The sequence below is a fragment of the Ruditapes philippinarum genome, unplaced genomic scaffold (genome assembly GCF_026571515.1).
Source record: "Ruditapes philippinarum isolate M1 unplaced genomic scaffold, ASM2657151v2 ctg1176_1_1_1_1, whole genome shotgun sequence".
Taxonomy (NCBI): Eukaryota; Metazoa; Mollusca; class Bivalvia; order Venerida; family Veneridae; genus Ruditapes; species Ruditapes philippinarum.
The window spans coordinates 109,928-123,742 of NW_026862466.1; the positions used below are offsets into that span (position 1 = coordinate 109,928).

Here is a 13,815-nt window from a genome sequence, read left to right on the forward strand (position 1 = left end):
GGGTTTGCGACCAGCATGGATCCAGACCAGCCTGCGCATCCGCCCAGTCTGATCAGGATCCATGCTGTTCGCTTACCAACTCTATTACAAGTAGAGAAACTGATAGCGAACAGAATGGATCCTGATCAGACTGCTCGGATGCAGACCAGCCTGCGCATCCGCGCAGTCTGATCAGGATCCATTCTGGTCGCAAACGCACTATGTTGGTTTTGTCATGACGTGGCTCAATTGGTGTTTCAGTGAAATATGTCCTATCACATAAAGCATTTAGGTCATTAACTTTTACTTTTATATTGCTCAATCAAATTCTCTGCGTTTCTAAGTATTACCTGCACTTATTCCATAGACTGCATAAAAAAAAACAAGAAAATAAACCAAATAAAATAAACAAATTCATGATAATTCAACTTTTTTTTTAAAAAAATTAAAATTTCCCGGTTTAAAAACCGGGGAAGTTTTTTTTTTGTTTTTTTAATTTTACTTAGTAATACAGGGAAACTTTAAAAATAAAATATATGGAATATGCTCGGCTACCCAAACTGAAAATAAAAATTCTGGGTTTTCAAAAGTTTTTACCCCGTTATGACTTTTTTTTTTAAAAAAAATTTTTTGTCCTTGATTTTTGTATTAGTAGTTTTTAAAAAATTTCCTTTCTAGATAATTCCACAAGGCAAAGTATTTTTATAGTAATGAGAAATTTTGTCTATGAAATTGGGGCCGTTTTTTCAGGACAAAACCCCAAAAAGTTTCGTTTGCGACCCAAAACATGGATCCCAAACCAGCCTGATCAGGATCCAATTTCTGTTTTGCTATCAGTTTCCTCCCAAATATAATAGGGTTTGTAAGCAAACAGCAAAACCAGCATTTGGATCCTGAAATCAGACTGCACGGATGCGCAGGCTGGTTTTTTTCTGGGGGGGAATTTTTTTTTTTTTTTTTCCCCCATGCTGGTCGCAAACACATTACGTTGGTTTTGTCATGGTGTGGCTCAAATACTTCTTGTTAAAAAGAATGTAAACTAATTTCTTTTCCTTTTATAACCTATTTACAGACAAGCTGTAATAAAGTTTTTTGTTGTAATAGTCAGCCTAAAAGAAAACAAGCAAATAATTGCATAAACGGAAATGTAAGGTAATCTAATAACAAAATATATACTACCCATTAAATGGAGAGAAATAATACATTAGGTGGGGAAATTTGGGTTGGGAAAACTTACACAAACACAAAGGGTGGTGGGGCAACGTGCATGATGAAAACCAATGATTAATATTGTCATTGTCAAAAATGTGGGTTTTTCGGGATTCATAAACTCATAATATAAAAATATCCATGCAAAATATACATTGCTATAGGAAAGGATGGTGAAAGCAAAAACATGAGACTAGGCAATTAGTCAAAATGTTGTATGATTTGTTGTACTGGCTATGATGATGTATGACCAATGTTACATGATACATTGTGAAGACTATGATGACAAATGTTTGATGCAACTATTATATGGATATGTCTATAAACATAACTGACTAGACAAGCATAATAACATGGTGCATTCCAACATGAGCCTGATACTTACAGTCCAAATTTCTACGATTTCGTCGACCTAGAAATTGTTTTGATAATATGTTATCATAATTCAACCTAATTCTTTTGCCACACAAACAATGAAAAGGTCATATTTTGACATTTAATCTTAAATAGTAGAGTAACTAATAGTGGAGACTTGCTTCACTGCATATTATTATTACTTAGGTCATGAACTGGTATTAAAGTAGAATCATCAACTTTACACTAGCTTAAATTAGACAGCTTACTATTCATTAGGAATAAGAAGTATCTGGCAAAACTGGATGATATAACAGAGTAATACAAGTGCTATGAAGTCAAACAATTCAACCATTTCACAAAATAAACCACCAAAATTTGTTTTACTAATTCCCTAACAAAACTATGAATATTATTGACATTGAATAAAATACATTTTATTTTCCCTTTTTTTTTCTCAATACAACATAGGAACTTTAAGCATCAAATCAATGAAGCATCACTAAATGGTTCCAATGTGTGACCCCATAATTTCAGTGGCATGAGACACGAGTGAAATATCTTGGGTCATTTCATGTGTAGACCTCAGCCCATACATTGTTCTACATGTACCTACCAACTTGTTTAGCTTGTATAAGATGTCCGTATATATCAGCTGCACCTGATGACCCTGAGTCCCAGACTAGAGTCAGTTTCTGTTTATTAGGATTCATTGTTGTAGTCAATCTAGTGGGAGCATCTGGTGAACCTAACAAAAAAATAAATTGATATGTCATTATGATATATTATAATAAAATAATTCATTAGCCATCTCTGTTTCAACATCTGATTATTAGACATGCCACTGTTTTTTTTTTACTACAATTGCACATACTTAAACATATTGGTAGTAAATAGCCAGTATTTAAAATTGTTCTTATCACAACTGATTAAGACGAAAAATGAAAAAAAATAAATAAAATGTAACCAAAAGTTTTACAGAAGGTATTTGTTAATTGCTATATTAAGTCCAAAAAGAAAATATTTCAAGCTGTAAGTCTGGGCCAATATAGATAGGCAACTGTCCATCATCAACAGGTAGAGAAACAGGTAAGCTCCTCCATATATCATTGTATCAGCTATCTTTCAATTCAATGTATACAGTATACCTGCTTAGTGTAATTGTAAACAATCTTAAAGCAGTATGATGTAGATGTATCATAAAATCACCCAACCACTTACTTTCCAAAAACTAGATGTATTGTGTTTTTATTTTTCACATCAATTACATATTGAGCGTTGACCACAAAACTGCAGTAACTTATATGAAATAAAGAAGGACTTACAACAGTCTTGCAGTCATTCCTTGAAAATTTATGCAAATTGTAGGAGAGCATAATGCTATGCAAACATAATATTTACAAAAGAAACAAAAACAAACAACATATTAATGAAAATAGACATTTTTTTATATCACTCATATTACCTGGCTGTGGTCCAACTGTCACATTTTGGTCCATTCTCTCTCCCTGACCGATGGCAGTTCTAGCTGATATACTGAACAGATAGGTGACATTCTCTCGTAAATCCTTTATGTTTAACAGGTTATAGCTGCCTGACACATTAAACTTCACCAGTTTACTTCCACCTAAAGAGGAAAACATAAGGGTGAACTCATACATGAGTAAAACTGGTTGTTCAAGTTTGATAAAAAGTATCTCTAACAAAACATTACAGAATGTGAAATTAATAGAAACAAGATATGTTTGTAAAACATGTATGCCCCCATTAGTCATTTAGCCATGTGATCAGGTTATTATGCATGACTTCTGAACCAGTGAACAAAAAATTAATAAGGGTTATCTACTGGTCATGACTAGTCACAAGGTATTAATTATTGTGACCCCATAGGTTGTGTGCAGCAATTTAAGTTATTAAAAATCTTACCAAAAAAATATGCATAAATTTTATGAATCATTTAGGCCTCATTAATGACAGCCAAGTTGTTATATTACATATTAAGACCTTCAAATGTGTATACCAAAAGCATTTTTAGTTTAATATAAAAATATCAACCAAGGCAACTTGAGTTGTTGAGTTATTGGTCAGAAACCATCTTAAAGCACAAGGTCAATTTGACACTGACCCCTTGACCCCAAAATCAATAGGGGTCATCTACTGGTCATGACCAATCACCATACCAAGTTTGAAGTTCCTAGGCCTAAGCATTCTTTAGTTATTGATCGGAAACCGTTTTTACCTACACGGTTAATGTGACCTTGATCTTTGACCCCTTGACCCAAAAATCAAAAGGGGTCATCTACTGGTCATGACAAATCACCATACCAAGTTTGAAGTTCCTAGGCCTAAGCGTTCTTTAGTTATTGATTGGAAACCATTTTTACTTACAAGGTCAATGTGACCTTGACCTTTGACCCCAAAATCAATAGGGGTCATCTACTGGTCATGACCAATCACCATACCAAGTTTGAAGTTCCTACAGTACGCTCACCGCGGGTTTTGCTTTTTCCGCGATACCACCGCGGACGATTTTTTTTTATCGCGGACAAACGCGGGGGTTCGTCCGCGATGAGAAGCCTAATTTCCCCGCGATCCCCGGTGTTCAGTTGTTTCCACCGCGGACAAAATTCTGACGACCATTCTTCATTTATCGATAAAATCAGTCACCCGTTTCCCGCGGGGGAACGCCATGGTCAGTTGGTCAGTATAAATTAACCTCCAAAAATAATAGACGTTTTATTATTTTTTAACGTCATCTTTTTTACACAATGACTTGAAAATTGATCACAATCGTCTCCTTAAATGTTATTATACGTTAAATTATTTGAACGGAATTTGAAATAAAAATAAACACTAATATTTACGTCTTCCAAACAACAAACTACTAAAACAACAAGAACTGTCGGAGGACAGTAACGCTCGACTATTCGAAAATTTGTCACAAGGGTGTTTCATTGAGTATAATAATGCTTACCTATATGAATACATAAAATTGTCCGAAAAGGTACAAACTCTTCAAGTTTCAATACATTCCCTTCAGTAGTTATGGAGATACAAGCTTACATGCAAAAACTTAACCAAGAATTCATGAGTCGAAAAAGGGGCATAATTATGCAAAAAAGCAAATCAGTGTAATGGGACTTGTACCAATCATCTTAGATAATCACAGAGACCAAGTGTGTGAAGTTTCAATCCATTCCCTCTAGTAGTAATGGAGATACCAGCTTACACGCAAAAACTTAACCAAGAATTCCTAAGTCGAAAAAGGGGCATAATTATGTTAAAAAGCAAATTAGAGTTATGGGACTTGTGCCAATCATCTTAGATAATCACAGAGAACAAGTTTGTGAAGTTTCAATCCATTCCCTTCAGTAGTTATGGAGATACCAGCTTACATGCAAAAACTTAACCAAGAATTTCTAAGTCGAAAAAGGGGCATAATTATGTAAAAAAGCAAATCAGAGTTATGGGACTTGTGCTAATCATCTTATATAATCACAGAGAACAAGTGTGTGAAGTTTCAATCAATTCCCTTCAGTAGTTATGGAGATACCAGCTTACATACAAAAACTTAACCAAGAATTTCTAAGTCGAAAAAGGGGCATAATTATGAAAAAGAGCAAACCAGAGTTATGGGACTTGTGCCAATCATCTTAGATAATCACAGAGAACAAGTGTGTGAAGTTTCAATCCATTCCCTTCAGTAGTTAAGGAGATACCAGCTTACATACAAAAACTTAACCAAGAATTTCTAAGTCGAAAAAGGGGCATAATTATGAAAAAAAGCAAATCAGAGTTATGGGACTTGTGCCAATCATCTTAGATAATCACAGAGAACAAGTGTGTGAAGTTTCAATCCATTCCCTTCAGTAATTAAGGAGATACCAGCTTACATACAAAAACTTAACCAAGAATTTCTAAGTCGAAAAAGGGGCATAATTATGAAAAAAAGCAAATCAGAGTTATGGGACTTGTGCCAATCATCTTAGATAATTACAGAGAACAAGTGTGTGAAGTTTCAATCCATTCCCTTCAGTAGTTATAGAGATACCAGCTTACATACAAAAACTTAACCACAGGGACGCCGACGCCGACGCCGACGCCGACGCCGACAAATGGGTGACTGCATTAGCTCGATTATTCTGCGAATAGTCGAGCTAAAAATGAAAATAAACTTCAACAGTTGATACAAACTTCAAAACATATACATTACGCTCACACCTGTAATTAGATAAATCAAAATATCATTTAATGTATATTTTGGTGAAATAAACGCTTTCTTTTAATGTTCCAAATAAAATATAAGACTTTATGATCAACATGCAAATAAACAGAAACAGTAAAACGCATCTGACAATTGAAAGAGACGTCCTGGAATATTGCCTGAATAAAAATTGTTGAGGGTTACGTTTTCAAAGTTTTTAAATAAGAAACAAAAGCTGGCATATAAATTGTTGTAGTATCTTTTTCATAAATGTCATATGCCGAATTTTTCATTATTTGACTTCAAGTTTCTCACTACCATGAAGTTGCGACGACAATGATTTATTTTCTTAATGTCGAATACATATTATACATTACCCAACACAATAACAAGAAGAAGAACAAAAAAAACACTGCATTTGTACATGTACTTTATTACAACAAAAAAGAAAAGAAAACAAAACAAATTTTACATATAGTTACATGTTATATGTACAGTACATGTTACAGTACATGTACATACGTATACTGATGTTAAAATACAGTAATTAATTTTTAAAATTTAAGGTTTCCACCGCGTTGACCGGTGTTTGACCTGCGCGTTCCTCCGCAATTTACCACTGCGTTCCGCGGGGGAAACGGTTTCAGTCGCCGATTTATGTCCGCGGTGGTGAAAATTTTCTGTCCCGCGGACAATATCTAAGCAAATTTTCGTCCGCGGTAAACCTCATCCGCGGGGTCACGCGGGTTTTGAAAAAGTCGCGCTGAACGTACTGTAGGCCTAAGCGCATGGGTGAAAGTTGGAAATTTCAAAAATCCTGAATTAAGCAGTTTTTCTATAGTTGTACATAACAAATAGAAGGCTTTCAGGAGACTGAAAATCCTGAACTTCAGGAATAATCCTGAAAACTTTCACCATTGTAAGCGTTCTTTAGTTATCATTCGGAAACCATTTGGTCTACGGACCGACGGACCGACAAATGCAAATCAATATAGCCTCTCTTCTTTGAATAATAATAATTCAATTCAAGCTTACATAAATAAACAAGAATTTAAAACATCAAACTTATTTCAGTCTTGTCCTATGTGAATTTTTCTACATATTTAACTAAGTTGCAATAAAAAATAATTATTCTTTACAAAATCATTTTTCTAAAATTCAATGCCATGCTATATGATACAATATCTATTAAGTACAACTGTATGCTTACTTTACTATGTTTATCATAAACTGTGACATATATCAATTAACATATATCAATAAGTAAACTTACTAGCAGAGTTCTGTTCCAGGTATGACAGTTCATAGTTGACAATTCTGCCATTAGGTTTAAGTGGGGGCTCCCAATTAACATCCAGGGACATGAATGTTACATTCCAAAACTTCAAAGAGGCCGGCTTTCCAGGCACTGTAATAACAAAGTTGCATTAATCATAATTTGTTATGGATCTAATACCTAATCATATATCATTGGACAGTAATCATAATCATTCATTCCTGATTTTGTACCAAGCTTTTCTATGTTCTCAACCAAATAACTGTAAAAAAATCTTCATATCAACAATGTTCAATTAGATTTACCTGATTAAATACAACATAAATAGAGGATATTGAATGAGTGTCTAGAATCAATACTAAATTTATACAAAAAGTTCAATAAATTTGGAATATAATATATGTGAATATAACATTCTATTGATCAAATACCCAAAATAACAAGAGCCCGGTTTGAGCTGGGTGATGCTCCCCGAATAGGTTTTGGACTTAGGAAAGTACACCTCTTGTAGTTTCAAAGTTATGTCCCTGGAAAAAGTTCAAAGTGCAATATTTCCAAAATTAGGAAAGGCAGAGTTACTGTTCTTTCCACTGCACTTCTAATCACTGTTATCTATCAACTTACAAAGTTTCTTGTTGATATCTCTTATGGTTTCCGAGTTATGTTCTGGACAAATTAAAAAAGTAAAAATAAACAAATGGCAATAACTCCAGAATTATAGGCAAGGCAGAGTTATGATTCTCGTGCACTGCACATTTACCCATTGAGATACATCTACCTACAAAGTTTCATGTTGATATCTCTTATAGTTTTACAGCTATGTCCAGTAAAAGATTTTTCTAAAAGGGGAGATAATTCAAAAATAAGGCTTAACAGAGTTATGTTTTTTTTTGCACTGCACTTCTACTCAATGAGATTTATCTACCTACAATGTTTCATCTTGATATCTCTTATAATTTTAGAGTTATGTTCCGGACAAAGTTCAGTGTTAAAATTAACAAAGGGCAATAACTCCAAAATTAGGACAAAAAGAGTTATTGTTCTTATGCACTGCACATCTACCCATTGAGATCTATTCACCTACAAAGTTTCATGTTGTTATCTCTTATAGTTTTACAGCTATGTCCAGTAAAAGATTTTTCTAAAAGGGAGAATAATTCAAAAATAAGGCTTAACAGAGTTATGGTTCTTTTGCACTGCACTTCTACTCAATGACATCTATCTACCTACAATGTTTCATCTTGATATCTCTTATAGTTTTAGAGTTATGTTCCGGACAAAGTTCAAAGTGTTGAAATTAACAAAGGGCAATAACTCCAAAATTAGGACTAAAAGAGTTATTGGTCTTATGCACTGCACATCTACCCATTGAGATCTATTCACCTACAAAGTTTCATGTTGATATCTCTTATAGTTTTAGAGTTATGCCCCGGACAAGATTTTTCTATAAGGGGAGATAATTCAAAAACCGGGCCAAATAGAGTTATGGTTCTTTGACACTGCACTCCCCCTCAATGCCCTCTACCACTGTATGAAGTTTAAAGAAATTATCTCCAAGGGTTTTCAAGTTACGCTCCGGACAAGAAAACGGATTGACAGACGGACGGACGGACGGACAGACGGACAAGGCGCCGACTATATGCTCCCCCGAAATTTTTCGGGGAGCATAAAAACTGTTTACAGTAAAAAACAATCACTTTTTCATGGATGCGTATATAGTGTATCGCTAACATTTAACGTGTCTTTATGCTATGTCTATATAACACAAATGTCGTCACATCAAAATATATGCATGACTGTGCACCACTGTTTTTAGGTAGTCACAAGAGCAGCACAGGTGATAAATCCTGATAATGACCTTCGCTAAGTATTGTATTATGTTGTCAGTCTCAGCTATAATAGTGTTGGAGTGAGTAGTAAAATGTCTTTCTTTAGATGACAGAAATATTGTAAGAGGACAAAAAAACATTTTTATCAATGATCCATCTAAAAACTGTCATTGTTGGTCATTAGGTGCATACACCAGTAATGTATTGAACCTGTGATATTTTTACAAACAGACTTACATCCTTCCAATGTTTTCTCATATTTTACTGCACTCTTAGGTCCCTCTCCCGCCAGGTTTATAGCTTGTACACTAATAGCGTACTCTGTGTAAATGTCAAGGTCAACAAGAATCACCGACTGTTCACGCTTGGTAACCTGCTTGGCTGTACTCTCTGGGTCAGTTCTACGCCAGTATGATATCTAAAACACATACAAATTATAGATGAATACCTTATGATTAACTTCTAACAGATTTATTTTAGCCTGATTGTGAATAAAGCTTTCCGAATATTTGAACAAGTCCACTTCTGGGAAATAAGCAATACTTTCAAACTTTTTACATCTTAACCATAAACCCACTAAATGAATTTGATGTACCAATTGTGAAAAACTAGAAACTATAAAGTAAACACTTCTATCTTCTTAAGAATTGAATACATTACAGCTTCTTTTGCTTAAACTTAAAAATTAAAAAAAAAACAGTGTAGTAAATTTCTGTAAAAGATTTGACACAATCAAGCATAAACTACATTAGGATATGAAGATGATAATTTTAAATTTAGATAGCCTAAAGGTAAAGAGCTTGGTCAGACTACATGGATATACAAGATAACAAGTCTCTATACTGGTGGTGCTGACTCCATACTTTTGGTTGTGAGGATAACCCTCCTTAATGTTTTCTCTAGAAAAAATAAATCTATCTAAGATGTATAAAAATACAAATAAATAAGATGTTTTTCTGTAAAAGAAATTAGGTAAAATGAGTGTACCCTATAACCAGATAGATCTCCATTCTGAGTTTCTGGTGGAGGAGGTAGCCAGGATACCTCTATCTCGGATGAGTTGATCGGCTTTGTCATAATGTTTAATGGTGCAGCAGTGGGTGCTACAATAAAACAAGGGAGATAATAACAGGTATTTTAGAGCATTTATTAAAACTATGTAATCATAAAAATTCATAAAAATATACAGTAAGTCATTGAATTAAAATTAAATACTATTGTAAAGTTATTCATGTACAAATACAGCATGGTTTATCCTTGTCAAAGTTAGTTAAAACATGGTAATTTTCTGATATATAAAGCATGTAACTTCAAAAGTGGCCATGTATTGCAATCAAACAGTTCATTGCCAATCTATACATCTGAGACTTATAAGGGATCATTATCCATACAAAATAAAAACAAGAGGGCCATGATGGCCCTGAAGTCGCTCACCTGTATATAGGCCCCCAGAGCGGGGCCAGTTTAAACCCCAGGGCTTTTATTTGAACAAACTTGGTAGACACCCATTAGAAGATGTTTTATGCTAAACATCTAAGGTCTAGCTCATTGAGTTTTTAAAAAAAAAGATTTTTTTAAGTTTTAACTATACTCATATACTTTAAAGCAATGACACCCCTAGGGCGGGGCCAGTTTTGATCCCAAGGCTTTTATTTGAACAAACTTTGAAGACACTCACTAGAAGATGTTTCATGCTTAATATCTAAACTCTAGCTATTTGGGTTTTTTCAAAGAAGATTTTAAGTTTTTGTTGTACACATATAAGGAAAATCAATGTCCCCCTGGGCAGGGCCAATTTTGACCCTAGGGCTTTTATTTGAACAAACTTTGAAGACACTAACTGGAAGATGTTTCATGCTTAATATCTTAACTCTAGCTATTTGGCTTTTTTCAAAGAAGATTTTTTAAGTTTTTGCTTTACACATAAATAAAATCAATGACCCCCAGGGGCGGGGCCAATTTTGACCCCAGGGCTTTTATTTGAACAATCTTAATAGACACTCACTAGAAGATGTTTCATGCCAAATATCTAAACTCTACCTCTTTGGGTTTTTTAAAAGAAGATTTTTTTTAAAGGTTTTGCTTTACACATTTAAGGAAAATCATTGACCCCCCGGGGCAGGGCCAATTTTGACCCCAGGGCTCTTACATGAACAAATTTAATAGACACCCATTAGAACATGTTTCATGCTAAATATCTTAGCTCTAGCTCTTTGGGTTCTTTAAAAGAAGATTTTACTATATGCATATAGGGAAAATCAATGACCCCTTGGGGCGGGCCAATTTTGACCCCAGGGCTTTTATTTGAACAAACTTGATAGACACTCATTAGAAGATGTTTCATGCTAAATATCTTAGCTCTAGCTCTTTGGGTTATTTAAAAGAAGATTTTATAAGTTTTTACTATATGCATATAGGGAAAATCAATGACCCCCTGGGGCCGGGCCAATTTTGACCCCAGGGCTTTTATTTGAACAAACTTGGTAGACACCCATTAGAAGATGTTTCATGCTAAATATCTTAGCTCTTGCTCTTTGGGTTCTTTAAAAGAAGATTTTTAAGTTTTTACTATATGCATATAGGGAAAATCAATGACCCCTGGGGCGGGGCCAAATTTGACACCAGGGCTTTTATTTGAACAAACTTGATAGACACTCATTAGAAGATGTTTCATGCAAAATATCTAAGCTCTACCTCTATGGGATTTTTAAAAGAAGATATTTTAAGTTTTTTCTATTGGATGCCATGGCAACCAGAGTTCTGCATAGAATAAAATTCTTTGAACAATTTTCAAAGGTGACCACCAAAGGAACATTCCTGTGAAGTTTGGATGAAATTGGCTCAGCGGTTTATGAGGAGATGTCATTTAAAGTAAAAGTTTACGGACGACGGACGGACGCCGGACGAAAAACGATCACAAAAGCTCACCCTGTCACTTTGTGACAGATGAGCTAAAAACAAAAACAAAATCTCAAAACATTCCCTTATGATCAAAACAAAGAATGTTCACAAAACTATGTTTAAATACATAAAGCAAAAATACTTCTCCATAAAAACGGATTTTCTTAAGACAGTCAGCTATGAAATAACAAAACGTACCTGCTTCACCTACAAACACAGTCACTGGTGTACTAGCTGGACCTTTCCCAACCGAGTTGAAGGCTTTCAACAGGAATTCATAGTTCACAAACTTGACCAGGTTTGGAAGTGTTTTGTCTGTGCTGTCAACAGGAATCTCTACCTCCATGTAATTGACGTTCTCAGCTTGCCTGTACATCAACACGTAGCCAAGTAAATCGCCATTCCAGGTGTGTGGTAAAGGTTGCTATAAATAGATTAAAACAGGTTGTAAGATTTATATTGTGCATGAAGAGTGATGTATGGGTAAAGAACCGAATCTTATATGAAAGTTGTTGGTTCAAATCCAACCAGAGGTGAGATTGTCTTTTTATAAATTCCTCAAACATCACTGGTGCTATTTCTAGTTATGACACACTGGAAGCAGTCATTTGGCTTAAAAGTGCTGTAATAAGGTCCCCCCAAAAACAGGATGTGACACCAAGTGTAAAAAAAACAACATATAAACCTTTTTTATTTTATAATTTATCATCTAAATATAATGTACTACGATAAAACTTATTATATAGAGGATGTTTGTTTAGTTCAGTGTAAGATCGGAATATATTACACCGAGTGAGCACCAAAAGGTATATTTCACGAGTGGCGTTCACAAGGTGAAATATATTTCGATCTTACACTAAACTAAACAAATTTTCTTTTTATTACATGCAAAGAAACGTTTTAAAAAGACATTAAACCTAATACTGAATAAAAAGCGCGCCAGATAATAATACAACGTGACGTCATTAACGACGTCACGTCATTAAGTTGGTACCTTAAAAGTTAATGGAGCATATGGGCATATTTAAGGGAAAAATCGGCCAAAATTGAGGAATTTTTGTCCTAAGGAGTTTTATGAATAGCAACTAAGGAAATTCTTAAAAAGTAAGGGAAATTCTTAAAAAGTAAGGGAAATTCTTAAAAAGTAAGGGAAATCTTACGTTTTTTAAGGGAAATCTTAGAATCTAAGGGAATTTTTTCCCTTAGGAGCTTTATGAATACGGCCCCAGTACTGTGCACGCTGGTATTTCACTGAAACAACGTGAGGGGCTTAAATTCAAAACAGTGAAATTATCAAAGTGGTAATTTCACTGTTTGAAACAGTGAAATTACCAGTTTTATATCACTGATATATTTCTGTAAACCACCGAAAAGCATGTAATAAAACAAGTTAAATTTTCAAAATCAGTTTTATTCCATACAGTAGTGCTTTGTTTTCAAAGCATTTTTATTTTTTCTATGATGATTGACAAATACCATTTGAAACTTGAGATACCAATCTCCTTCAACTCAAGCCACAATAATAACATGTGTATGCTACCAGAATAGAACTAGATCAAACTAAACTTCCATGCAATCTGACCTCAGTCTATACTGCTTAATGCTTAAATTTAATATATAAATATTTCAATCCCATCAGCTCACACATGACAAATTTGTACAAGAATGATGCAATGAAGGAAGGTGAAGGAAAAACAATACTTCTTTACTACTCTTATACCCTTAAAGCAGCACACATACAAATTCATATAAATTTTCATGGAAATGTATTTAAAAGTAAAATATTAAGAGGTGAACAAATTAAGTAATTTACATACTGCAATTGGCACTTACAATCCAAGAAAATTACCAAAAAGTTGTCAATATATGCAAAAATAGCCCTTACTGCACTAGTAACTCAGTAGAAATATGGTAATAAAATACTGCAAAATCAGTCTGAAACCTCACATAACATGTAAAATACAATGTATAACTTGGATCTTGAATGTTTTTACCTTTCTTAACATTTTAGTACATTTTTCTCAATACATGTATTGATTTCTTTTTTAAATATTTTGGCTAAT

General features: G+C 34.1%; 1 protein-coding gene across 1 annotated transcript in view; it reads right to left on the bottom strand.

Annotated features, from left to right (window-relative positions):
* Positions 1 to 13,815, bottom strand: part of LOC132719166 (protein sidekick-like) — a 52,972-nt gene that overhangs the window by 3,739 nt on the left and 35,418 nt on the right. Inside the window, exons 28-34 of the mRNA XM_060702910.1 lie at positions 11,951 to 12,176; positions 9,839 to 9,954; positions 9,089 to 9,269; positions 7,020 to 7,154; positions 3,008 to 3,169; positions 2,159 to 2,290; positions 1,574 to 1,600 (exon numbers count right to left, since the gene is read on the bottom strand). Of these exons, the coding sequence (XP_060558893.1) occupies positions 1,574 to 1,600; positions 2,159 to 2,290; positions 3,008 to 3,169; positions 7,020 to 7,154; positions 9,089 to 9,269; positions 9,839 to 9,954; positions 11,951 to 12,176 (979 nt within the window). The remainder of the gene's footprint in view (positions 1 to 1,573; positions 1,601 to 2,158; positions 2,291 to 3,007; positions 3,170 to 7,019; positions 7,155 to 9,088; positions 9,270 to 9,838; positions 9,955 to 11,950; positions 12,177 to 13,815) is intronic.